Source organism: Piliocolobus tephrosceles, chromosome 6, assembly GCF_002776525.5.
Source record: "Piliocolobus tephrosceles isolate RC106 chromosome 6, ASM277652v3, whole genome shotgun sequence".
Lineage (NCBI taxonomy): Eukaryota > Metazoa > Chordata > Mammalia > Primates > Cercopithecidae > Piliocolobus > Piliocolobus tephrosceles.
Window position 1 is genome coordinate 139,831,996 of NC_045439.1, and position 26,224 is coordinate 139,858,219.

At 51.6% G+C, this 26,224-nt stretch overlaps 1 protein-coding gene across 1 annotated transcript in view; it reads left to right on the top strand.

Moving 5' to 3' along the window:
- Positions 1–8,018: 8,018 nt before the first annotated feature.
- SMAD6 (SMAD family member 6) overlaps positions 8,019–26,224 on the top strand; it is an 81,606-nt gene continuing 63,400 nt past the window's right edge. Inside the window, exons 1-3 of the mRNA XM_023220913.2 lie at positions 8,019–9,863; positions 17,725–17,781; positions 22,484–22,561. Coding sequence (XP_023076681.1) covers positions 9,047–9,863; positions 17,725–17,781; positions 22,484–22,561 — 952 coding nt within the window. The 5' untranslated portion in view covers positions 8,019–9,046. The remainder of the gene's footprint in view (positions 9,864–17,724; positions 17,782–22,483; positions 22,562–26,224) is intronic.

Sequence of the window (26,224 nt, forward strand, 5' to 3'; positions counted from 1 at the left end):
CCCCCCCCCCCCCCCCCCCCCCGCCTTCTTCTTCAACAGTTGGGTGATATACTTTAATTTCTTTAACTACTGCTAATTTCTTTATCTTGTATTGATAAAGTTAAGGTTGTTTCCAATCTCTTTCTTTTTGCTATAAAGTAACCTTATGGAGCCAAACTCCCCGCTTTCGGTTATACAATACATGACCATATACAGGTATCATTTCACTCATATGCAAGCACATCTCTATCGTATATGTATAAACTGGAATTGCAGGGCCAACATATGGGCATTGCTGTGGGGAGGGGGGGAAAGTTAAGATCTGTCTCCTCTCCCTAAAACAGAGCACCTCCTGGGTGCTGGGTTAGGGGTGCAGAGATGAGGACTCAGGCTTTACTCTTGAGGGTCTCTCCAATGTGGAAAAATCATCTCCAGCCCTAGGAAGTAGGAATGTAAAATGCCAGGGCAGTGCAAGGAAGATAACCTTGGGCTAGTTACTGGGGAGAAAGGGGGGAAATAATTTGCCCAGAGGAAAGGGAGAAAGGACATTCCAGGCAGATGGACCAGCAAGTGCAAAGTTTGGGATATTAGAGAGCAGGTGGGGCACTTTGGGGTGTTCCAGAGAGCAGCCCTCACTTGCTCAGGATTCATGTAGTAGAGTGGCGGGGAGATGGAGTGGGACCTACTGCTAACAGGGCTGGGAGGTTACTCTTTAGCTTGTTAGCCACAGGGATCCACTAAAGCATTCTCCATCAGTCTGATAGTCAGAGAGGACTGCTAGAAGGCTCTCTCTGGCCATGTTATAAAAGAGTGGTTGAACGCAGACATTTTTTCAAGTAAACTCCTAGTACCTGAAGGGCAGGGCTCCCTGCACTAACTACCTTTGGCCCATAGTAAGTGCCCAGTAGAAATGCTCTGTTGAATTATAGCCGAGCACCAAAATGTGACACATCTCTGGTTATCATTCTCAACTGAGGGCTTCTACAATCCCCCGAAGGTTAGAAAAGCGAACGTACTCCAGGAGGGTGAGGTCAGGTCTGTGATCAGTCCAGGTTCAGGGTCTGATGCTGCTCACAGTGACCATGACATGCTTCAGAAGTCTCCCATCTCTGTTCAGAACTCATGAGAACTGTGCATTCTATTCCCTGATATATCTGGGTTAGCTTGAACATTAAAGATCAAATATACTACAAATGTAATATAAAAAATAAATTTCCGGGTCGGGCTTGGTGGTTCACGCCTGTAATCCCAGCACTTTGGAAGGCCAAGGCCAGTGGTTCACCTGAGGTCAGGAGTTCGAGACCAGCCTGGCCAACATGGCAAAACCCCGTCACTACTAAAAATACAAAAAATTAGCTGGGCATGGTGGGGGCACCTGTAATCCCAGTTACTCGAGAGGTTGAGGCAGGAGAATCGCTTGAACCCAGAAGGCGGATGTTGCAGTGAGCTGAGATCACGCCATTCCACTACAACCTGGGCGACAAGAGTGAAACGCCATATCAAAAATAAAATATAAAATAAAATAAAATATAAAATAAAATAAAATAAAATAAAATAAAATAAAATAAAATAAAATAAATAAAATAAAATAAAACAAATAAATTTCCCCAACATCTGTGAATGAAGTAAGCTCTCCAAAAAAAATCCCTTGATTCCAAAAGGCCCCACATTAGCCCAGTTTGAGGAGGATGGATTTAGGTAATGCAGGCTGACAGTCCTCACCCTGGCCTCTATACAACTGCCTCCATCCTTTTTAACAACCATGAAACTCACGGCACTTTGCTCATTCATGCCTCCATCCATTCATTCATTCATTCATCCATGCAACATTTTTGAAGGCTGACAATGCCCAGGACATTGCCCTCCCCTGTGGGTACACAAGGAGCAGAATAACAGTGGCAGCTCTAAATCCTTTGTACATATCATCTCAGTCAACTCTCACAATGACCATATGAGGTAATAACCTTATTAATCAGCTTATTGAGCTGCTGAGTCCTACAGTGTGCCAGAACTTTGTTCATTTAACTCCCACCTTGGTCAAGTTGGTACACTTTACAGGTGAGGGAATTGAGGGTCACAGAGGTAGGTTAAATAGTTTGCAGGGTTGCTATTAGTTCAGAGGCTTAACTTGGTAATGACTGACTCCATGCTCATTTCAGTAATAAAAACTACTTTTGATTGAGCCCTTACTAGATGCCAGACACTGCGCTAAGCATTTTGATCTTCAAAACAACCTCCTTATATTATTATTACTATTACCAGCAAAAGATTAAGCATCAATGGCATGAGTATACTGTTCAGATGTTCTTTTATACTTTCAAAGATGTGACAGCAAATCATGCTGGCTCTATCTTTAGGATATATAAAATGTCTAGGATCCAACTGCTGCTCCCCCACGTCCACTGCTCTCACCCTGGTCCAAGTCACCATGGTCTCTGGCCTGGACCACTGCCGCAGCCTCCTACCAGGCCCTTCTCCCACCCTGCCCTTGCAGTCAGTTCATAAGGCAGTTCAAGGGAGGCTCTTGAAACAGAAGGGATATCCTGTTCCTTCTCTGCTCAGAACCTCCAGGGGCTCCCAAGTCACTCAGATGACAAGCCAAAGACCCAACGATAGCCTATATGATGAACTTACAATCTGCCCCCAATATTACTTTGATCTCATCACTTTTTTGATGGTCCTGGAATGTGCCAGGTCTGCTCCTATTTCAGGGCCCTTGTACTTGCTGTTCTCTGCGGCTGTGACATTCTTCCCCCAGGTAGCATCATAGATCATTTCCTCCCCACTCTACCCCCACCAGCAATACCTAGCTCAAATGTCACCTTCTCAGGGAAGCCTTCCCTGACCACTTTCTTTAAACCACAAACTGCCATCTCCCAACATTCCTTTCTCTTCTTCTCTGCTTTATTTTTGACCTCAGCACCTTTACCTTCAATACACTGGCTACCTGGTTATTTTGTTATGATCTTCCCCTTAGACTCCTTGAGCTAGGAATGTTTGTGTTTTGTTTACTGCAGGATGGCTAGCACCTAGAGGAGGGCCTGGCACCCAGTAGGAGCATTTTCCAAGGGAGAGAGGGTCTAGAGCATTCATCAGAACTTCAGAAGGGTTGTTTACCACTGCCCACGGGTGCCCAATTTGGGGCTCCCATTTGGGGCTATGTTGACCAAGCAGATTTACCCTCCAAAGGGAGAGACAATATCACTTAGCCACTTGGGCCTATAGTTAGTCTACAAAATTTGGGCCATAGGAGTTAATAAGTGGGACCCTGGTTTATCCATCAGTTTCTTATGAAGTGGGTCATGATGACTCAGTCTCCTTGCCAATCCACCTGCCTATAGCGAGAGGTGGCCCTGATCCCCTCTGCGATGTCTCTGTTCATAAGTGGTAGCCCCTAAATACTGCCTTTTCCCACCACCCAGAAGTAACCTTTCCCTTGCATAATTTCTGCTGTTTCATGCCTTGTGCCTTCCCAGTAGTGTGGGACATTTCCCAAGGGCAAGGGACTGGTCTTCTTTTCTAGGACTAGGTGTTAAGAAGATGCACACACATCTCAGGCAGCTCTGGGTTCAAGTTTCAACTCTGCTACCTACTTGGTGTGTGATCTGTAACAAATTATTTAACCTCTGTGTTTCCTCCTCTAAAAATATGGGTCTAGGAAGAATAAAACCTTCTTCACTGTGTTGTTGGGGGGATGTGATGAGATATTGATGTGCTTGGCACAGGGATAAGCATGGAGTTCAGTTAAGTGGGGGATTTTATTTCAACCACCCTACAAATATTTATTGAGTGCCCACTATGTGACAGGCGTGGAACTAGGGACCAGGAAGAAGAAATGGGGCAAGTGCTGTCTTATGTGATTTAGCTTTTCAATGGTACAGGCAGAATGGCATCAAATGGCCTGTCTGTGACTCCACTGCCTCCACGCTGCTGTGGGTGGCCTGGGCCTGCTACTTTCACCATCTCATCCCTTGTGGAGCTTACATCCCAAAGGTAGAGGAGAACAGATAAAAGACTGTACGGTTTTGAACTGGGACAAGCCCAGTAAAGGGGAAGCATAGAGTTCTTTGGGGAAACTACTGGAATAAGAGAGTGGGGGCACATTTCAATCTGAGGGGGTCAGTGACTTGTGAGTTAATTTGTGAGTAACTCAGGTACAGAGACCTGTGGATAAGCATCAGGGACCCCACCTCTTCCTTTCCTCTCTGTTCCCTGCATCCCTGGGGATTTGGAGCTTGCTCTCCAGGCTGGCAGTCTTGAGGGAGGGTGTTCTTGGGCTGTAGCATGGCCCTGCCCTGCTGGGCCCCGCCTCACACACCCTCTAGTGGCCACAACGAATGCCAGGCATTAGGCTGAATGGGCCCTAGGAATCCAAGGACAGAAGGACCGTCACTGCTCTTCCCATCCTGACATTATCTCCACTCAGATGCAGTGGCCCTGTAAGGAGGGCTGCTTCTAGGTCCTCTTGTCACTTAATTTTGTCAACCACCTCCATCCAGCATGATTCTTATTTCCACTGCACAGATGAGAATCCCAAGGCTCGTAGAGTTGAGGGAGGTAAGTAGGGTCAGTACTGAATTTAGGTCCACCAGACTCTGGTTTCCGTGAGCTTCAGGTGGCATCGCTCCTGAGCACATCAGGAACAATGCCACATCTCCCAGTGAGCAAGAGATGATGCCAGATTTTGCCCATTATTGCCCAGCAAAGAAGGCAAGTCTCCCCAGAAAGGTCACTGCTTCAATCTCTCCTTGGTCTGAGGCTGTTGGGGCATCTCTCAGGGCATTCGCCCAGGAACTCTGCAGATTGGGATGCCATGGTACCTCAGAGAGGCATGGAGGTGGAGGTGGGGAGAAGGGAGCCCCTAGGGGTACGTACGTGCTGAGCATCTGTGGAAGCACACATGCCCCTGCCCTCAGGAGGTCCTGCAGGTTACCTGTGGGTAATCCTTCCTGCCGGCTCATTTCCTTTGCTTCCCATTACACAAGCATACCCCTTCTTCAGCCAAACTGGCTGGGTTTTAATCCGGCATCGGCCACTAACTACAAGCTTGTGCAAGTCACTTTTGGCAAGCCTTTGTGCCTCAGTGTCTTTATCTATAAAATGGCCGTAACAGGCCGGGCGTGGTGGCTCATGCCTATAATGCCAACACTTTGGGAGGCCAAGGCAGGCGGATCACTTCAGGCAGGTCAGGAGTTCTAGACCAGCCTGGCCAACATGGTAAAACCCCGTCTCTACTAAAAATGCAAAAATTAGCCAGGCATGGTGGTGCATACCTGTAGTTTCAGTTACTTGGGGGCGCTGAGGCAGGAGAACCACTTGAACCCGGGAAGTGGAGGTTGTAGTGAGCCAAGATGGTACCACTGTACTCCAGGCTGGGGACAGAGTGAGACTCCGTCTCAAAAAACAAATAAGAAATGGTGGTAACAGGCCGGGCGTGGTGGCTCACGCTTATAATCCCAACACTTTGGGAGGCCGAGGCGGGCGGATCACTTCAGGCAGGTCAGGAGTTCGAGACCAGCCTGGCCAATGTGGTGAAACCACATCTCTACTAAAAATACAAAAATTAGCCGGGCATGGTGGTGCATGCCTGTAGTTCCAACTACTTGGGAGGCTGAGGCACGAGAATCACTTGAGCCCAGGAAGCAGAGGCTGCAGTGAGCTGAGATCATACCACCGCACTCCAGTATGGGGACAGAGCAAGGCTCTGTCTCAAAAAAAAAATACATTAAATAAAAAATAAAAATAAAATGGTGGTAACAACCATACCTATCCCCAAAGTGTTGTTCTGGGGCCTCAACCCCTGACACTTTTGATTCAGCGGGTGGGCCTTGGAACCACATTTTGGAAATCCCTGCCTGAATAGTACAGTCTGGCAACACAGACCTACACACCACTTCCAGCCAGAGGATGAGCAGGCGTGCTGGTTCATGCCTCTCTGGTTTCAGCATGTTAGCATTGTCAATGCCATCCTCATTTTAGTGGCATGTTACACAAGTGAGTTCCTGTGCCTCAGTTTTCCTCCTCTGTAAGTGGAGACAATAATAGTAACGATGTTAAGTCCTTATATATTAATAATAAAAGTACCTATGTTAAGTGTTGTGAGAGTTAACCAAGTCCTGGAACATTGCCTTGCCCATAGTAACGACTCAATACGTATAAACTATTATTATTGTAACCCACAGTCAAAGATAATCCACAAAGAGCAGACACGGGGATAAAAGAAAATACATTGAGTTTCTCTTTGTATTTTAAGATGTATTAATTTCCCCAGGGGCGAAAAGTGACTGAAAGGGGACACAAGACGGGCTTCTGGGGTGCAGGTAACATTGCTTTTTGGGTGCTGGTGACATCTTGTGTGTTTGTTCACTTGTGAAAATTCATCCTGCTGTTCGCTTGAGATTTGTGCATTTAACGTGCACAATCTCCAGGGAGCTTCGTGGTTCTGTGAAGCACGAAGGGCAAGCATCCTCATCTGCGGTTTCAAACAAGAAACTGAGGCTAGGACCGATACTTTAATTTGGCCAAAGTAGTAGGAGATGGGTGTGAGGAAGTGTCTCAGCCCCATCTTTCGTTCGGGGAGCAACCGCCACTCCCAGAGAGCGCAGCGCGAACAGTACCTGGCTCCAGGTAAAGCTCAGCAAATGGTTCTGAATCCTCCTTGCAAATGCCACCCTTCCCCCAGCGCACACAGCCTCTGGACACGGCCGGGGGTTCGCACCGCCGCGCACGCCACAGACCAGCCCCACGCGTGGCTACTCTCCAGGGAGACCCGCTCACCGGCGCCCCGCGGCCACCGCGGGAGAATGGCGCCCAGCCCCGGGCCAATGAGAGTAGCGGAATTTCTTTCATTCAGCGCGGGGCCAGGCTCCTGCCCGGAAAGGGGCGGGGCGCCGCGCCGGGGGTGGGGCCGCCGAGAGCGGGCGGAGAGGGCGGTGCCGGCCCCGCGGCCTGGCCAATCGGCGCCGCGCCCGGGGGGGGAGGGGGGCCCAAGCCTTTTTTCCCCTCCGCGCGGGACCAATCCCGACTTTACAAGCTTGAACTTTTGCCACCCTCGGACGAGCTAGCGCGCCCGAGGAGGTACCCCGCCGCGCCGGCTCCAGGGGCAGGAGCGGCCTTAACCCTTCCGGCGCCGGGCGTCAGGCTGCTGCCGCCGCGCCCCGGATCCCGCCCCCAACCTACCCTAATTTTCGTGTGGAAACCTCGCTAGGGAAAGCGTGATCCCTCACCTACAGCCCTCTCCGAGGTGCGGAGAGTAAACTGGAGAAGGGAGAGGAAGCACCCAGCCTGGAGGCGGCCCGGCCGGCCGGCGGCCCGCCTCGCTCCGAGGGAGGGCCGTGGCGACCGAGAGGAGCCAGCGAGTAGACACTCCCCGCCTCTACACCACCCTCTCCATCTCCCCACTCCGGGCGAGCCTGGAGCCACCGTGCGGAAAGCGCCCTAAGTTCCCTGTTTGGCCCGGCAGAGCGACCCCCGATTTTGTGCAAGGAGCGTAGAGCCCCTCGTGCAGTCACGGAAGATCCGCTACCCCAACATATCCGCCGCCCCCTGCTCCGCAGAGGCTCAACCCGGGAAGGCACACACGCACACCCATTTTTATTAGCCTGCCCTGGGATGGGGGTTTGGAACAACTGTAAAGTGCAAAGTGTGTTTATAAGTTTGTGCACAAGCCAGGGAGAGGCAAAGCGCCCCGTTTGCGTCCGAATCTCAGTGGGTCCGCCGAGCCTCGCGCGCCTGCCCGTGGCTCATGTAACCCTGTGTGGGTGGGTGTGTGTGTGTGTCCGCGCGCGCGTGTGTGCTCGCTCGCATCCGTGCCCTGGGCACAACGCGAGGCAGAAAGCGGGCCGCGGGAGCTGTCAGGCCCTGGGCGGGGGTGCCGGGGCGGTGTGGGGCGGGGGCCCAAGCTCGGCCCGCCCCGGGAGCCGGCCCCTTGGAGCCTCCGGCCCTGCAATGGGACGTGTTCTCCTTTAAGAGTTAAGAAACTTGAAACCTTGTTTGCGCAACAATCAGCGCCGCGGAGCCGCCAAAGTGTCTAGACTGGCATATGATGGGAGTCAGCCAATGACTCCGCGGCGCTCCTCCGGGGGCCCTCAGTGTGCGTTTGAGGAGAACAAAAAAGAGAGAGCGAGCGGAGCAGGGGAGCGATCGAGGGAGCCGAGCCGAGAGAAAGAGCCGCCGGGCGCTGCCTCGCCAGACCTCGCTGGGACCCCGGGGCCACCGGGAGGCACTTTTGTGGAGGGGGGAGGGGGGGCGACCTCGGCAGCGTCGGCGCACGAAGCGTCCGAGGGCAGCGTGGGGCGGGCTGCGACCTCTGCCTCGGTGGACTGCATTTTTAATTAAGGATTCCCAGCAGCTCTTTGGGATTTTTACAACTTCCACTCATGTGTTGACACCCGCGTCCAGGAGAAACTCGCTCCAAGTGCATCTAGCGCCTGGGACCTGAGACGGCGTTGGCCTTTTGTGCATGCAAATCCAGGGATTTAGGTTTTGTTTGGGATTTCCTTTTCTTTCTTTCCTTTTTTTTTCTTTTTTCTTTTTGCAGGGAGTAAGAAGGGAGCTGGGGTTATCAACAAGCCTGCCTTTCGGATCCTGCAGGAAAAGCCCATGTAGTTAAGCGCTTTGGTTTAAAAAAAGGCAGGGTAAAGGGAGGGCTTTCCAAACACATTTGGGGGTTCGCGCGAGCGCTTTGTGCTCATGGACCAGTCGCGCAACTTTTGAAGGCTCGCCGGCCCATGTGGGGTCTTTCTGGCGGTGCGCCGCCTGCAGCCCCCTCAAAGCGCGAGGGCTGGAGTTGTTGAGCAGCCCCGACGCTGCAGTCCATGTAGCCGCTGGCCGCGCGCGGACTGCGGCTCGGCGTGCGCGTGTTCCCGGCCGTCCCGCCTCGGCGAGCTCCCTCATGTTGTCGCCCTGCGGCGCCCCTTCGACGACAGGCTGTGCACCGTCTGCACGGCGCTCCGCGGCGGAGCTTCATGTGGGGCTGCGACCCGCGCAGCCGGCGCCTCGCTGAGGGAACGGACCCCCGGTAACCGGAGACCGCCTCCCCCCCACCCCTGGCGCCAAAGGATATCGTATGTTCAGGTCCAAACGCTCGGGGCTGGTGCGGCGACTTTGGCGAAGTCGTGTGGTCCCCGACCGGGAGGAAGGCGGCAGCGGCGGCGGTGGTGGCGGCGACGAGGATGGGAGCTTGGGCAGCCGAGCTGAGCCGGCCCCGCGGGCAAGAGAGGGCGGAGGCTGCAGCCGCTCCGAAGTCCGCCCGGTAGCCCCGCGGCGGCCCCGGGACGCAGTGGGACAGCGAGGCGCCCAGGGCGCGGGGAGGCGCCGGCGCGCAGGGGGGCCCCCGAGGCCCATGTCGGAGCCGGGGGCCGGCGCTGGGGGCTCCCTGCTGGACGTGGCGGAGCCGGGAGGCCCGGGCTGGCTGCCCGAGAGTGACTGCGAGACGGTGACCTGCTGTCTGTTTTCGGAGCGGGACGCCGCCGGCGCGCCCCGGGACGCCAGCGACCCCCTGGCCGGGGCGGCCCTGGAGCCGGCGGGCGGCGGGCGGAGTCGCGAAGCGCGCTCGCGGCTGCTGCTGTTGGAGCAGGAACTCAAAACAGTCACGTACTCGCTGCTGAAGCGGCTCAAGGAGCGCTCGCTGGACACGCTGCTGGAGGCGGTGGAGTCCCGCGGCGGCGTGCCGGGCGGCTGCGTGCTGGTGCCGCGAGCCGACCTCCGCCTGGGCGGCCAGCCCGCGCCGCCGCAGCTGCTGCTCGGCCGCCTCTTCCGCTGGCCCGACCTGCAGCACGCAGTGGAGCTGAAGCCACTGTGCGGCTGCCACAGCTTCGCCGCCGCTGCCGACGGCCCCACCGTGTGCTGCAACCCCTACCACTTCAGCCGGCTCTGCGGGCCAGGTGAGCGCGCTGCGCCGGCCGGCGGGGCCCCGGCTCCCGGTCCCCGTCCCCTTCCGTGCCCTTCTCTCTGTGACACTGCGGGTCGGCGCAGCCGCGGGTGCTCCCCCGGGTGCCCTTGGAGCCACCAGGAGAGGCGCCTTAGCCCAGCCGAGGGGAGTGGGTGTCCCAGCACACACCTCAAGTGGCAACTTTATCTCAAGGCTCCGGTAAACTTAAAAAAGTACACGTCGTAGTTTTCTCTGTGCTGTTTCAGGGACATGATGTAGGCTCCAACTTCATAGGCAGTGAAAGGGGAGGGCAGGCCAAGGAGAGACCAAAGAAGTAGGTACTATTTCCTCCTACCTCAATTCCTGAATCTACCCCAGTCTGTGCCCAGGCTTCTAGCATTTGTATGCACGTGCCCTTACCCATACTGTGCTTTTCTATGTCCAAGCAGCTGTAAGTTGTGAAATTGGGTGTACACAAATCATAGCTAGAATCAAAAGTCTTCGTCAGATGCCCAATTTGTACCTTTGTATACTTTCAACGAAGCTTTGCAGGGTAATCCCTCTCTGGAGTAAAGAGCACCGTCTTTATTCCCCACATATTATCATTCCCCACATCCCTTGGGTGTCAAGTGCCAGGGTCTTCCATAGTCCTTCTCAACTTTTGTGTCCAGCTTTTGTATAGAGTTTAGGGTCTTGGTGGCATCCGTGAGTAGGTGAAGAAGCCAGATACTCCATTACCTCTGAGAACTGCACCCCTTCTTTGTTCTCCTCTTGGGATTTCCTGCACACACCCCACCCTCAGCCTTGCTTACCCGGCCAGGCCCTGGTGCTTAGGTGCAGGCAGGCGGAGGCTCCAGCAGGTCAGGAGGCTCCAGCAGGCCAGGAGCTTGCACTTGCCTTGCTCTGACATCTGCCTTGCGGGGAACACACATTTTAGCCTGTAGCTAGCCTCTGAGGGATGTATGGGAATCCATTAGGTGACACTGGGGTTTTGCAGGGGTGGGACTGGCAGGGAGTCACAGGCTTTGAGCCTGGGAGGGCTCTGAATCCCTCCATTCTGGCTTCCCTGGGGAGAGTCAGCACCCAGGCTGGGAGCACAGGGAGGGTCAGATCTTAGGTCTCCTGACTGTGTGGAAGAGGAAGCTGGGCCTAGGATGGTGCATTTGTCCTAGGTGTCTTGTTTGTGTGTGGAGTAGTGTCTGGAGAGGAAAGGAAGTTTTCCCTCAGTGATGATTCCTGCATAGAGGGCATTGATGGGGGTGGGTGGGGAGGGGCATTGTTGATCAGGCACCCTACTCCCCTCATGGTAACTCCAGTCCTAATTTAGGATCTGTGAGCAGTCCCTGATCTGTGGCCCATGCCAGGCTTTCTATGCACTCTTTTCCCCTTGCTGACAGCTTTCCCTGGAAGTGACTTTCTCCCCTCTGCGAACTCTGTCTCCTCCCTGCCTCTGGGGAAGGAGACCCCTATTTATGGTTGTCTTGTTCCTGGTCATTTTTTTTTTAAGTGGGCCCATTCCACTCTTGTAGAAGCCCCTGGCAGGTATATTCTCTCTCGCCACTTCAGTGTGCCAGCAAATGTTTGTTGAGCAACTATTCTGGGCCAGGCACTGTGCTGGGTGCTGTGTCTAGCAGAGTGAAAATATGAGTAGGATCTGTGCCCTCAAGAAACATAATCCCACGTGGGATTTATGGGGGAGAAATGGGGGAAGAAGGGAAGTGTGCAGGGCCAGGTCACTGGGTCTGAACTACCAGAAGGCTATGGGGTGTATGTAATAGGATGGCCTGAAGGAGCTCCACAGCTCGAACCTGGAGCAGGACCTTGGAGGATGGGTCAGAGGAGAGGGAGCCAGCCAGCTCAGAGTTAAGGTGCCAGGCATGCTCAGGTGCCTGGGCAGGGAGGGGAGGAGTGAAAAAGTTGGAGACAATGGACAGGACCACTCCTGCTACTACTCCTGGGACTAGGAGTTGGCTTGGGTGTTGGTTTGCATTTAGTGGTTTTGGAGAGGTACAGGTCAAGAGATATCTGGCAAGCTGCAGTGGAACGGTTCTTGACCACGGACCTAGTCCTAGGCTCTGCCCAGCTCGTAACCTGCCGCTTGACTTTGGATGAGTTACCTCTCCTCTCAGCCACCGTTGCTGGTCAGTGGGGGTGGCTCTAGGAACATTCTCCCCATCTAAATCTGGACTAAGCCTTGGGACTTGATTCCCCTCCTTCTCCCAGAAGGAGGCGCTGTTGCCAGGGCTGCAGCACCCCAAGTCTCCTCCCCTGTTCCTTTGCTAGCTGCTAGCAGGTGGGGCCCCCATTCAGCCACCCCGGGGACCGCTGGGAGGACCGATGGTCAGGGAAGAGTTTCCAGTATGTGCCAGGTTGACCCTCTTGCCCCTGGCCTGAGAGCTGGGGGAGCCCTGGGCTGCCCACCCCGCCTCCACCGCCTGGCCGCCAGCCTGGCTCCCATAACTGGGCGGGCGCATAGCTGGGGCTCAGCCGTGCGCGTCCTGATAAGGAGCCTGCGCCTTCCAGGGCTCTGGGGAGAGAGCCCGGGCACCGGGCAGACAGACGCGCTCGCACACACAGCGCAGGCACACAGCTAGCGACCAAAGTACACTGGAACACCAGCACTGAGGGACTCCCCCCTGGCAGCCGTCACCTCCGCACCTTAACCGACCACCGCAGGGAGCCCCAGTGACCGGAGACCCCTTCCTGGGCAGTGTGGACCCCTGCTGTTCGGAGCCCAACGTGATTTGTGGCTTGGGGCTAGTTTCCCCTTTGGGCTTCTTTTCCCGTATCTAAAGTAAGGGATTGGAGGGAATCCCTGCGGGCTGACATGCAGATTCCAGGCCACACAGGCCTCCGTCCCCTCCCCCACTCTGCCCCAGGCTTGTCTCGGAAACAGGGGTCCTCAGGAGGGGACCCACCTCTGCTGGGCATGAGCTGGGGGCCTCCTGGCCTCCCAGCCCGTGGGAGTCAGGCCCAGCTCTGCCTCCCCCTTGGGTGTCTTTCTGTCCCAGGAAAAGCCAGTTCGCTGAGCTCGGTGGGTGCCTATGTGGACGGAAATGTGGAGAAATACTTTAATCACAGCTCTAACCTGTGTTTATAGAGCTCCTTTCTCCTGAAAGTATCCATTAACTTCGGAATAAATCTCCTGCTCTTTGCTTCCCCACTTTTTTTTTTTTTTTTTTTTCTGTAATTATATTCAGTAAATTACTATTATCCAAATTGCGCCCGGGGAAGAGAGACAGAGCGAGAGAGAGAACTTCTAAACGACTGGAGGAGGCCGCCTAGGAAAACACAGGGTTCCCAGGCCAGGACTATAGGAATTAGAATGGGCTAGAAAGTTTTCCTTTTATTTGGCCTGGCATTATCCCTTTGAAATGAGATCAATTTCAAGTTGGGCTTCCAAGCCCCCGCCCTGCCCGGCTCAGCGGCCCCTAGCCCTGCTTGTCTGCTCCTCCTAGCTCCTCCTGGAGGTGAGGAAGGGGTGATAATGTGCAGTTTGCCTCTTGCTGGCGCCAGCCGGCCGCGCTGTTTATCTGGCTGCCAGGGGAATCTGGGCAATTAGGCTCAGCCAGCCTTAAAGTGCCAGGAGCTCCTTTTCTGCGGCTCCCATCATGGGGCTTAGGGTTGAGTCTTCAGCTTCTGGGGGCAGGAAGGATGGGCACTCAGCAGGCTCCCTCCCCACCCACAGCCCCTCTTTGGGAGGGGGGGAAGCTTGGCAACCCAGGAGGCATGTGAATCTTTTCCTAAGCTAGATGCTGAGCTGCAAAGATGGGGGTGGAAGGTAATGTCCCAAACTGAAACTTTTCCAGGCACTGGGAGAGGCTGTGAACTCTTCTGGCTTTAGAATTTAGGTCTAGATCCCAAAAGGCTAAGTACCCCCTGGGGGCTAACCAGAGGCATGCCTGGGCTGAGCCGAACCTTCTGGTGCACTGGCCCCTGGCTGACTGCTCTTGCTTCTGCAGGAAGTTGGAGGAGATTCCTGAAGTTGATGCCTCAGGCTGGATGTCCAAGGGGGTTGGAGTTCCTGATGTCTTTCTGTCTCCCTCTCTTTTCTTTTTCTCCCTACCAGGTCCACTTCTTTCAGAGGGGCCTGCAGTGCTCTAAAAGTTCTCCTGTTAAAGTTTACAGCATATTGGTTATTATTTTAAAATCAACACAACTTTTAAAAGTACTAAGACAACTTCTAAGAGGGGAGTGGACAGAGGGCCTGGTGGCAGCTCACAGGTTCTTTTCTGATCTTTGGTCTCACCCACCAAGTGTCCCACCTGAGTGCCCACCTTGCCCACCTGAGGTAATGCCCTGAGGCTCCATCAGTCCAGATCCATAGGGTGCAGCCACGTGGAAGTGGTGGCTGATTGTTACTCAGTAGTGTTCATAGCACATTATTCATAATAGCTAAAGTGAGGAAGCAACCCAAATGTCCACTAGCTGATGAATAGATAAATGAAATATGGTACATCCAAAAAATGGAATATCATTCACCCATGAAAAAGAACGAAGTCCAGTACCGAAACATGTTACAACGTGGATGAACCTCGACGACTTTGTGCCACATGAAAGAAGAAGCCAGCCACAAAAGGCCATATGTTGTATGAAATGAAATGTCCAGAATGGGCAAACCCATAGAGACAAAAAGGAGGTTAGTGGTTGCCCAGGGTTTTTGGGTTGGGGTCTAGGAAGTGACTGCCAGTGGGGATGGTGTTTTTTTTTTGCGATGAAAAAAATGTCCTGTGTTTAGATTGTAGTTGATGGTTGCACAACATTGTAAATATACTGAAACAACCACTGAATGGTATATTTTAAAAAGGATGAATCTTAGGGTATGTGAATTATATCTCAATTTTTGGAAAGGGTTACCTGATACTGGTCTCCAGCTGGCCTTCCCCATAATACCTGCAGCTACTTTCATATGTGGCCTTGGGCAGGTCCTTTAGCAAGTGGGACCTTAGTTTTCATATCAGTGAAAAGAAGGAATTGAGTTGGGTGAACCCCAAGGCCTCTTCTGTCTCTGACACTCTAAATCCTTGTGTTGTGGGGTGGAGTCTAAAGCCTTCATACTTTTTTAGTTGCCTACAATGGAATCTACTGATTAGCTTTCAGTCCATGCAGTTGTTAAAACAGTTGGCTGGGCACGGTGGCTCACGCCTATAATCCCAGCACTTTGGGAGGCCGAGGCGGGCGGATCACCTGAGGTCGGGAGTTCAAGACCAGCCTGACCAACATGGAGAAACCCCATCTCTACTAAAAATACAAAATTAGCTGGGCATGGTGGTGCATGCCTGTAATCCCAGCTACTAGGGAGGCTGAGGCAGAAGAATCGCTTGAACCTGCGAGGTGGAGGTTGCGGTGAGCCGAGATCACGCCATTGCACTCCAGCCTGGGTAACAAGAGCGAAACTCTGTCTCAAATAAACAGTTGTGTGCATACCATTTTGCCAGAGCTAATGGGAGCGTGGTGAGGTCCCTCCTGAACACTTTGCGGTGCTCCACTACCTGGCATGTCTCCTGGTTCAGGTTCATAGATTTTCTTTCTCTCACAACATTGGAACTCCCAACTCAGCTATGGCCATGGGTAGTGGGTGTCACAACTCAAGGCTCAGGTAGCTCTTCCAGGTGGGACTTCATTAGCCTTTCCTGCCTTCCACCTTTTGATTCCCAGGTAAGCAGCCCCCGGAAGAGATGCTGGCATTGGTTACAGAGGCTTGACTCCAGCCACTACTGCCCATAGTTGTCAAGATTCACCTTTGGGAACAAATCTGGGGGGCGGATGTCCAGAGCTCTATGCCATGTGTGGCCTAGGCCTCAGCCAGTCAGATTTTTGCAAAAGTAACCCTAAGAAATTGCAGGCTTTCTGATAAGCTCATGGGGGTAGTGGAAAGGGCATGGAGGTCAGGGACCTGGCATTGGTTCTGGCTCCATACCTAGCTCCTGAGGGAGTCACTTCCACTCACCAGGCCACAGTCTCCTCCTCTGTACAGTGGAAGCACTGGCCTCAATTCTCTTTTCATGTGGAACTCCAGCCCTTCCTCTGCCCTGCCTCTTGTCCTGAGAGGCCGGTCCTCCTCAAGGCTGGCCTCTAGGCCTGGGAGCCCCCTAGATCCTCTTTCTGCACATCTTTGTCCACAGGTGCATTCAACTTTACCATTATCCTCATCCCAGTTGTCTATGTCCATATTTAGTGAGATTGTTCTGTGCAGGTGATGTCCCAGACCCAGCGGGGATGAAGAGATATAAGAAAGGACATCTCTTGATTCCATCTCATTGGGTGGCAGAGCAGAGTTAGGCCTGGACTGGAATCCCAGCTCCACCATGACTGGCTCAGGAGACATGCACAAGTCAGTTTTCTCATCTGTAAAATGGGGATGATAATGTCATCTCATTTGAGAAAGGATTAAATAAAAATAGGTGCCTGATGAGCATAATTGACTACTCTGTACCTGAGGTCTAAAATAATAAAATTGAAAGTGATTGGCATGGAGTAAGACACAAGGTAGGCACTGAGCAAATGTTCACGTCTCTCTCAGTGGCTACTCTGTGATTCACTTTTCCTTCTCTCTAATTTCTGTCCACAGAAAGTCTCTGTTTCTAAACCTCAGAGCTTTGACTTTGTTGGAAGTAACTTTGAGCTGGAAAAGCCAGGGTGGGGAAGAGGTGAGGCCTCATTGGGTGTATGGAGCAAAACAAATGCTCCTATTACTAATTGTGCCTTATTACAATTGCGAAAAACACTTATTACCCCTTGTGTCATTACTGATACCCGCCTAATAATAGTTATTACCACTTTATTACCACTGAGAGTTTGTTTTAGTTTGCGATTTGATTGTGTTTAGTTTCATTTACTGAAAATGAAGGGTCATTTCATTCATGCAAATTGTTACTTAGTTTAGCAAATTGTTACTTCCCATAAAGCAAGAAGCTAAGGAATTCTTCTGAAGGCAAAGTATATGTTTTTAAGGAGGAGTATTTTAGGCAAATGAAAGGAAACCCAAAGAAAAATATCATAGACAATAAGGAATAATAGCATCTGAGCTGTAGAGAACTTGCGTTCTGCCCCGTCCTTTACAAAAGGGGAGACTGAGGCCAAGAGTAGAAGTGACTGGCTTTAAGACCTCCTATTGAGATAGCTGGGTTTGACCTTTTGGGTCCTAACCCTTGCTGCTGTCCTCCCTTGCACCTAGGAATGCTAGCTCTAATGCAGCTTGTTTGGACACAAGTTTCTGTGTCTGGGCCTTTGCACTTACACTCAGCTCTGACTAGGCTTGCCAAATTTAGCAAGTAAAATGCAGGATGCCCAGTTAAATTAGAGTATCAGATAAACAACACACCATATTTTAGTATAAGTACACCGCCAATATCGAAAGGGGCACACTTATACTACAAAATGATGCTATGTTTATCCAAAACTCAAATGTAACTGAGCATCTGGTATTTTATCCAGCAGCCCTGGCTCTGACTTTCCCTGCACTCACGTTTCTCTTGTTAAAGTAGTAACAGTTACTGTTTATGGAGGTGTTTTTCGATAATGCCAAGAGCTGCACTAAGCATTTTACATACATTATCCCAGCAAACCTGGGAGGTCTAGATGATGATTATCCTCATTTTAGAGCTGAAGAAACAGGCTCAGAGAGGTGAAGTAAGTTGCTTGAGGTCACACAGCCAAATATGGCAGAGCTGGGATTGAGCCCGTATCTGTCTGTGCCCCAAGCCTGTGGCTTTAACTGTTGAGGGGATTTGGGCAGCAGAGGAGGTGGGACAAAGGGAGGGCTTTCTGGAGGCTGAGTTTATTATTTGAGGAAACCAGAAATTAAAAGCATGTAGAACCTGAGGTGTGAGCTCCCCCACCCTGGCAGTGACATGCTGTCTCCTGTCTTCCAGAATCTCCACCACCTCCCTACTCTCGGCTGTCTCCTCGCGACGAGTACAAGCCACTGGGTAAGTGCACCCTCCTTCCTACCCTTGCAGAGATGTGTCCCTAACTGGGTCCCCTTCAGCCCAGTGTCTGTCTAGCCTCAGGGCTGGAGGGCTGGAGGGCTGGAGGGGAGGGGTGAAAGCCAGACCGGTTGCTGTGAAATGGGGTGAAGTTGTGCAAACACTCCCACAGTTGGGCCAAAGCAGACCCAGCTTCTGCAGCAGGCTATTTACATCTCGAAATTCCACGGCTCATCATTAACCTCTCTGTGACCTTTTAAACATGGGCTTTTCGAAGATGAATGGGTTTTGACTTACGCATCTCGCTGGAGGTGGCTTGGTATTTCTGTGTCTCTTTCCTCTCTCTTGGGCCCCCTAGCCTTGGGTTATTCTCCTTTAGAGTGTATTAATTAGTAATATAACAAATAGGTTGGGCATGAAGTCTTTGTTGAGAGGAGCTGTGTATTTTCCCCCTTTATAAGCCAAGATGTTCACTTGAGCGGAAACAACAATTGGAGTATTAAAAAGGAATGTATATTGGTATACAAAGCCCCTGGCATGGACTGTCCCCTAGGTGAGCTTAGTGGAGTTGGTAATTTTAGACAACTCCCATTCAGAGGCAGAACATGTTTTCTGTAAAACCTTGAGCCTAGATGATCAGCCCATACTCTGGGGTAGATGTAAGTGGTTTCAAAAGTAGAGATTGTTGGCTCACGCCTGTAATCCCAGCACTTTGGGAGGCCAAGGGGGGCAGATCACTTGAGGTTAGGAGGTTGAGATCAGCCTAGCCAACATGGTGAAACCCCATCTCTACTAAAAATACAAAAATTAGCTGGGTGTGGTGGTGCACATGCTCCCGAGTAGCTGTAATCCCAGCTACTCGGGAGGCTGAGGCAGGAAAATTGCTTGAACCTGGGAGGTTGCAGGGACCTGAGGTCACGCCACTGCACTCCAGCCTGGGCGACAGAGTAAGTGAAACTCTGTCTCAAAAAAAAAAAAAAAAAAAAAAGGGTAGAGATTGTGGCTGGGAATGATGGCTCATGCCTGTAATCCCAGCATTTTAGGAGGCTAAGGTGGGAGGATTGCTTGAAGCCAGAAGTTCTGGACCAGCCTGGGCAACATAGCAAGACCCCATCTCTATAAAAAATACAAAAATTAGCTGGGTGTGGTGGCTCAGGCCTGCAATCCTGGCTACTTAGGAGGCTGAGGTGGGAGGATCACTTAAGCCCAGGAGTTAGAGGCTGCAGTGAGGTATGACTGTGCCACTGCACTCCAGTCTGGGTGACAGAACAAGACCCCATCTGTAAAATAAAATAAAAGTGGAGAGTGCTTGGCTCTCTGTTTCCTCTAGTGGGGTTTCAGGGCATGGGTTCTGAGGCAGAGAAGTGATGGAATCTGTAGGATCTTGACTGTGGGGCAAGTTAGTTTGGCCCTGACAGTGCCAGGAAAGCAACTTTGTGACCCAAGCAGTTCCTGTGGGACTCAAGCTTTAGAAGTCAGATGGCGTGGCAACGATGCTGAAACATTCCACCAAGTGACCGCAAAAAGTGGGTTTTGTTTGGTTTTTTTGTAAAGGCCTCCTCCCAGTAGCGTGTGTTAGCATCATCTGGGAGGTCACTTCTTTTTTTCTTTGTTTGAGATGGAGTCTCACTCTGTCACCCAGGCTGGAGTAAAATGGCGTGAACTCGGCCCACTGCAACCTCCGCCTCCTGGGTTCAAACAATTCTTCTGCCTCAGCCTCCTGAGTAGCTGGGACTACAGGTGCACGCCACCACGCCCGGCTAATTTTTGTAGAGACGGAGTTTTACCATATTGGCCAGGCTGGTCTCAATCTCCTGACCTCGTGATCTACCCGCCTTGGCCTCCCAAAGTGCTGGGAATACAGGTGTGAGCCACTGCACCTGGCTGGGGAGGTCACTTCTTAGTGTCGTAGACACTCAGGCATATCCACCCCAGTTTTCCTTCCACACCCCTCATCTGCCGTGAAGTCAGAAGTGCCCACCAGGTCCCTTCAGAAGTGTGACCTTCTCAGGCTAGGTGGGCAGAGGCTGTCCCACGTGACCAAACCACAGTGGCCACCCTATTGTTGTTCCAGAAGTAGAATTGTCCCATAAATGGGGGAGCCTTAGTTTCTGGGGAACTGGAGAGAGCTTCTGGTGGGAGCTTGTCACTTAAGAGATGAAGAATCAAGCTGAGTGAGGGGGAGGAGCTGCCCAGCTAATGAGCTGCAGGGTTGAGGCACAAACTCAGAGCAGCCCCCACTCAGGTGGGTGGCTCGCTGTCCTTCCCTCGGAGGCCTGTCTCAGCATTTCCTAAGTCAGCATAATTGCACTAGTTGCTTGCAAGATCCTTAGTTCCATTAGAGAAAAAAACCTTCAAAAGTTCTTCGTGAAAGTTCTTAGCACCTCAGCTTGAATGTCAAGGATCATCGCCCTGAGGGTTTGTCAGTTAGCATGTGATAAAGCAGCAAAAATCGGGGCACTGCCCAGCCCTGCAGAGTGACCATGTGGAAATCAAACAGTTGTCCCCATGATTTTACAAATGAGATGACTGAGGCCCAGAAAGAGGAAGTGACACTTACCGGTGGTCAAATAGCTCAGCCCACCACCCGTTTTTATATGGCTTGCAAGCTAAGAATGGCTTCTATTTTTGAAGTGGTTAAAAAAAAAATCCAAAGAAGCATAATATTTTGTGACACCTGAAAACTATGTGAAATTCAGATTTTGGTGTCCAGAAGTGGAGTTTTACTGGAACACAGCCAGGCTTGTCCATTTCCATTTTGTCCATGGCTGAGGCAGAGTTGAGTAGTTGCAGCAGAGACTGTATAGTTCACAAAGCTGAAAATATTAACCTCTGGTCCTTTATAGAAAAAGCTGGTGAGCCCTGATGTTGCTTGACTCATAGTGGAGGCGGGACCTGAACCTGGAGCTCCAACTTGCAGATGGAGTTCTTCCTCCTTGAGGCTTGAGCAGTGATGGAGGTTGGGAACATTCTTTTGCACAGCAGCCATTGAGACACTGTCCAGGGCCTCACTAGAAACACTAGATGTGAGGGTTTGGCAAGGACGTGATAGGGACTTACTAGCTGTGAAAGGTGGAAACCGCCTGTCGTTCCCACTCTTCTGGAAACCTCACAATGCTGTCTGTGTTGGCTGTAAGGCAGTTCACTAAGAAATAGGACTCAGCTTGTGATGTTGCTACTTCAGATGAGAAGTGGCAGCAGGGCTCTGAGCACTAAGCACTTTGGGAACATTCGGTATTAAAAGCAAAACTCTTTTAAGAAGTTCCCAGTTGAGCATTGAGGGTTTTTTTTTGTTTTCGTTTTTTTTTTTTTGTTTTCCTTTTTTTTTTTTTTTAAAGATTTTTCCGTGTGTCCTTATTTTTCTCCTAACATATTTTTCCAGCAGATAACTTTTTCATTCCCTGATAGATAGTCCCGGGTTATTTTTTGGTATTATTTTCTCTTCCTTGCATTGTTGCTTTTTCATAAACAAAAAGCCAGTTCACTTCTAAGCCTCTGTGATCACATGAGACCAAAAAACAAAATAAAACCCAGAACACCCAGTCAGCATCTGGCAAGTGGGAAATTAGAGAGGAAAAAAAAAAAAAGCAAAAAAAAAAACCAGGCCAAATTGGTTAATGTTTTATCTTCCCGCTCCCCAAGCCATGTGGTAAAAGGAAAAAAATTCCTGCAGGATCATATGGAATTCTAGCTAGTGAGGGCCTGGGCAAACTGTTTTATCCCAGGAATCCTTTGCTTGGAGTAGCTGTGCTGGACCGGGTGGGGCCAGGTGGGACCACGCAAGCCAGTCCTGGATTGTGCTGGGTGAGAAGGTGAGTGTGCTGCAGGCGTTCCAACTCCAGGACAGGCCTGTCCCTTAACGGGGGCAACACCCATTGCTGGTAGCAGAGGCACAGGCACAGGAAAAATTTTCCAAGTCTGCCTGTCCCAAAAGGCATCGGCTTGTCAATGTTCAAGCAGCTCAGTATAGCAGCTCAGTGTTCGATAGAAAATGTGCAAAAGAATTTCTCTTTCTCATCTAACTGTTCTTCAGACAGAGGAAAACCAATAATGTACTTAAAACTACTTAAAAATAAAGCACGCCTTAAGAAAAACAGTCCAGGCGTTAAAAGTTGCTGTGTGAGCAGGTTTGGATGTTAGGGAGTGGGGGAGGGGAGAGAAAAAACAAAGTTAATCTGGGAGCAAATGCTTGAGCCCTTAATTAGAGGGGTGTAAGCGGGACAGGGTGAGGACGGCTGGTGACTTGTTAAAACAGTTTCCCCAGCTCCAGCGGGAGGGAGGAAGGAAGGAAGGAAGAAAGGAAGGAAGGAAGCAAGAAGGAACAACTTCAAGAATTTTAATGGTTGTAATTAAGTACGGCAACTATGGATTGTTTAGGGGCTTAATTTAACCTTACCCAGGGAGGCTCCAAGTTGCTACTTGCTTGGTCCCCTGAACTTGGTTATTTCTGTGGTCAGGGCAGTACGTTTTCAGGTACCAGCTTCACAGTCAGCACTTTCCAGAAGAGTTCTTGGGCTAGGCTGCTCTGGTCTGGGGTGATCCTGAGAAGGGGTTACAGGGTGACATCAGAACGTTGGGAGGGACATGCTGCCCTTTGCAAGCACACACATCCACACACGTGCACACATACACAGATGCATGGGAAAGAAGAAAAAAGAGCGCTGCCCCATGGCCAACTAAGTTCTCTTTTTCTTTCCTCCCACAGATCTGTCCGATTCCACATTGTCTTACACTGAAACGGAGGCTACCAACTCCCTCATCACTGCTCCGGGTGAATTCTCAGGTCAGCATTTTTTCTTGTGCATTGCTGTTGTGTTGAAATTTATCGAAGGGGACAGCTGCGGAGGGGGCTTGGTGGAAGACTTTTTGACTTCCCCTCTTCTTTTTGTTTCCCTTTTCCTCCAATCCTTGGATGGGAAGATTGCCAGTGTTTCAGTAGCTGGTGTTCTTGGGGTTAAGAACAGTCTGTATGAATGAAACCTGAAGATAACTTTGAAAGCACCTGTCTACCACGTTTTAACCAGTTGTCTCTCTCTTGTCTCGCTTGGAAATGATAAAAACTCAGCACTCCATCTCTCGTTTAGAAAGAGATCCTCTTCCCCCAGCTGCGAGAGGCAGCAAAGTGGATGTGGTACACATTTGTCTTCCTCCTGTCCCCACACTGGGGGAGGGACCAATGTGAAGAGTCAGAAGATTGGGGAAACTGGAGCCGGTTGAATGAGCTTGCAGGGAGGATCTGGCAAGTGAGGAGTTTGGCAAAGGCCAGTGGTTTCTGTGTCTCTCCCTGAGCAGCGATGCTGGGATAGGAAGCCGAGGGGACCCTGGTTTGGAGTCCTCTGTCCCCTGCAGTTAGAAGCTGGTCATAGGGACCCCCACATCCGGAGGAATACCTGAATCAAACTTTCCTTGAGAAATGAGAGGTTGGTGTTGGACTGGGGACATTGAGGGCCAGAGGCAAGGTCTGTGGGGCCATTTGGGAGCATGGCTGGTGGCATAGTGGTCTGGTGGCGTGCTGGCTGGGGCTACATACCTAGTGGGCATGGCTGGATGGCTGTGTGTCTCCATCTGAGCCATTCTTCCCTCACCCCACATCCATGCCATGGTAGCACTCGCCAAAATAATAGCCATTTATTGAGTATATGCTATGGCTGGCACTCCACTCGGTTGCCTTTATGTGCATTCTTCTTGGAACAGCCACGGGCTGTTTGTCTCCAGCGTCTGTGCTCTTCGTCACTGTTTTGTCCCCCACTTTTCTGCAAGGGCCAAATGTACCTTCGATACATGTATTTCCCCTAAAGTCCTGTCATTCTTGATGCGGTCTCTCTGAAACTCTAAGGATAATGCAGCACTGGTTGCTCACGGCTGCCTGGCCACTTCCCTAGCCCACAGCCTTCGCCCATCCATTCCCTTCTCACCAAGGCATGGGAGCTCACGAGAGTATGGCTGTTGCAGAGATGGGGAGGCTGGAAGCGGAAGCAGAAATGTGACTTGTCACACAGGGTCCCACAATGGGCAGCCTGGTCCTGGGCTCCAGTGGTCCTGGAGTCCAGGTCTTCTGGGTCCTATTCCTGAGTGCCTTCTGGTCTCTGGTGGCTCCCCTCATTAGGGTACTTCCTTCTGTAATAATTTCTTTCCCTCAAAGTCCCAACCAGATGAACACAAGTTAAAATTTCAATCCTTTCTTTTTCTTCTGCACCTACATGAGTGAAAGCCACATATAATTTTGAAGCAGGGGGCTTAAAAGTATTTCTGAATTTACGATTTTGTGTCACTGCCAGCCCTCAGATGGATTCCACTGGCGTTGGTTGTCTGGACAGATGGGTAATTTTTTGGCATCCTCTTTCTCCCTATTGTTAATGGTGGAAAGTCCGTGGTGTGTGTGTGTGTGTGTGTGTGTCTGTCTGTGCATGTGCATACCTTACAGTTTCAAGGTGTTTGCAGATGTAGCCTCATTTGATCCCAGCCATTCCAGAGGAGGCCTGGTGTGGCTCAGGCTGGAAGGACCAGACCCCTAAGCACTTGCAGGAAGCCCCTCCCTAAATCCAGAGGCTGGGAGGTCTCAGGAGACCCCAAGGCCATTAGTTTGGTTACCTTTGGGCCTCACTGGGCCTGTGTCTGAGATTTCCGCCCAGATACCCCAAAGTAGTCTTTGGTACTGGGTGGTGAGAAGATCTCTGCTAGTTGTGACTGTGCAAAAGGACTGTGATGGAAAATGTGTCCAATGCCTTAGAATTCTAAGGGGTGGAAGGATTTGGGGAGGAAATTGGGGATTTCCTATGCCAAGGACATTGAGTGAGGTCTTGAAGGACTTTGGTCTGAGTTCTGGGTGGCCTCAGTAGGTGAATGGACACCTTTGTGTCATCCTGGTCCCTTCCAGGGATGCCATGCGAGGAATGTTTCCCCCCCTGAGGGCCCACTGTTAGCTTTTCCAGCTTGCTCTGTGCTGTGGGGATCTGAGGTCCTGTGGGTTAAGCTGCCCACCTGCCTGCTTGGAGCCTGGAGACATGGGGCTGTGCTGGCTGTCACACTGGAGAACATATTCAGGGAGGGAAATGGCCTAGGGGTGACAGGTCTTGGTGGGTGGTGAAGGCACGAGTCATTCTGCAAGATGGAATGCAAGGTTGTGTGGGAGGGCAGGGCCGGAGGTGAAGTCAGAACTAGGTGAGGGGCAGAGGCGGGCACAATGTGTTGGGCCAGGCCAGGGCATTTCATGTGTCAAAGGACGAATAATGACGATGGTGCTGATGATGACAGCAGTTGACATTTATTGGCACTCACTACGTGTCAGGCACTTTACTAAGCGCCAGCATTCTCCACTTCATTGACTCCTTACCACAACCCAGTGAGACAGGTGTGATTCTTCCCATTTCATAGAGGAGGAAACTGAGGCTCATTGCCGGGCCAACTGCCCATAATGTAAGTGGCAGGCTTGGAATGTGAGCCTGGGCAGTGTGACTGCCCAGCTCCCACCCTGAGGGCCCTGCCCAGTGTTCTACAACAAGCATCCCTCTTCCTTTCCCCAAGTCAGACCCTGGCAGGAGCAAAGTAAAATGATCAAAAGGAGCCTGGTGGGCACCTGTCCTGATTTAAGTACTGGGGAAGGGGATGAGGGACTAGCAAGGGTGCAGGGCAGCTCCATGCCCTCCCAGGCCACTACTAGACAAACCTCGGGGACCACCCAGAGATCACACCACTTGCTGGCCTGGCCTTCCATCTCCTGGAGTTCTGGGGCTCTCCCGATCCCAAGAGCCTTGTCACCCTCAGTGTCCTGGGGTGCATGTCATCCCCAAACAGGGTGTCTGCAGCTCTAGGATGGAGACTGCCCTAGTTTGTCTCGCACAATGACAGTCCCAGCGTCGGGCCTGGGACTCTGTTTTATCCAGCTCCATGGTCTCTGCTTTACTTCCCTGTCCTGTTGTTGAGGTCACTTGGGGGAAGGATGGGCCTCTTGAGGCTTAGGCCCAGGCCCAGGCCCAGGCCCAGGCAGGCAAGGAAGCATGCGTGGGCAGGGCGAGGGGCTGCAGGAAAGGAGACGCACTTGCTTCAGCTCTGCTAAGTAGCTGATGGAAAACCTTCATTTGATCTCTACATCAGCTCCTAATTTGGATGCGTGATCCCCACTAAACAGTGTAGAGGGGGCAAGTGGCTTCACCAAGGTGACTGGGGATGGGGGTGGTGGAGGGAGGCTAGAATGCAGAGCTTTAAGCAAATCTAGAGACCTTACACCTGGAGTCTTTGATGGGATTTGGGAAGAATGGAAAGCCTAGAACTTTTGGGGTACCGTCAGAACTCTGGCACTCTGGTTTCCTCACCTAATTCAGGGCCTGGGGTACTGTCATCTGACTGTCCAAGGCCTGTGTCAGGCTGTCCTCTTCTCTGCAGTATCTCCATTCCTCTTCCATTTGCTTGATTTCAGTTTAGTTTGGGGAGGAAAGGAAGAGAAAGC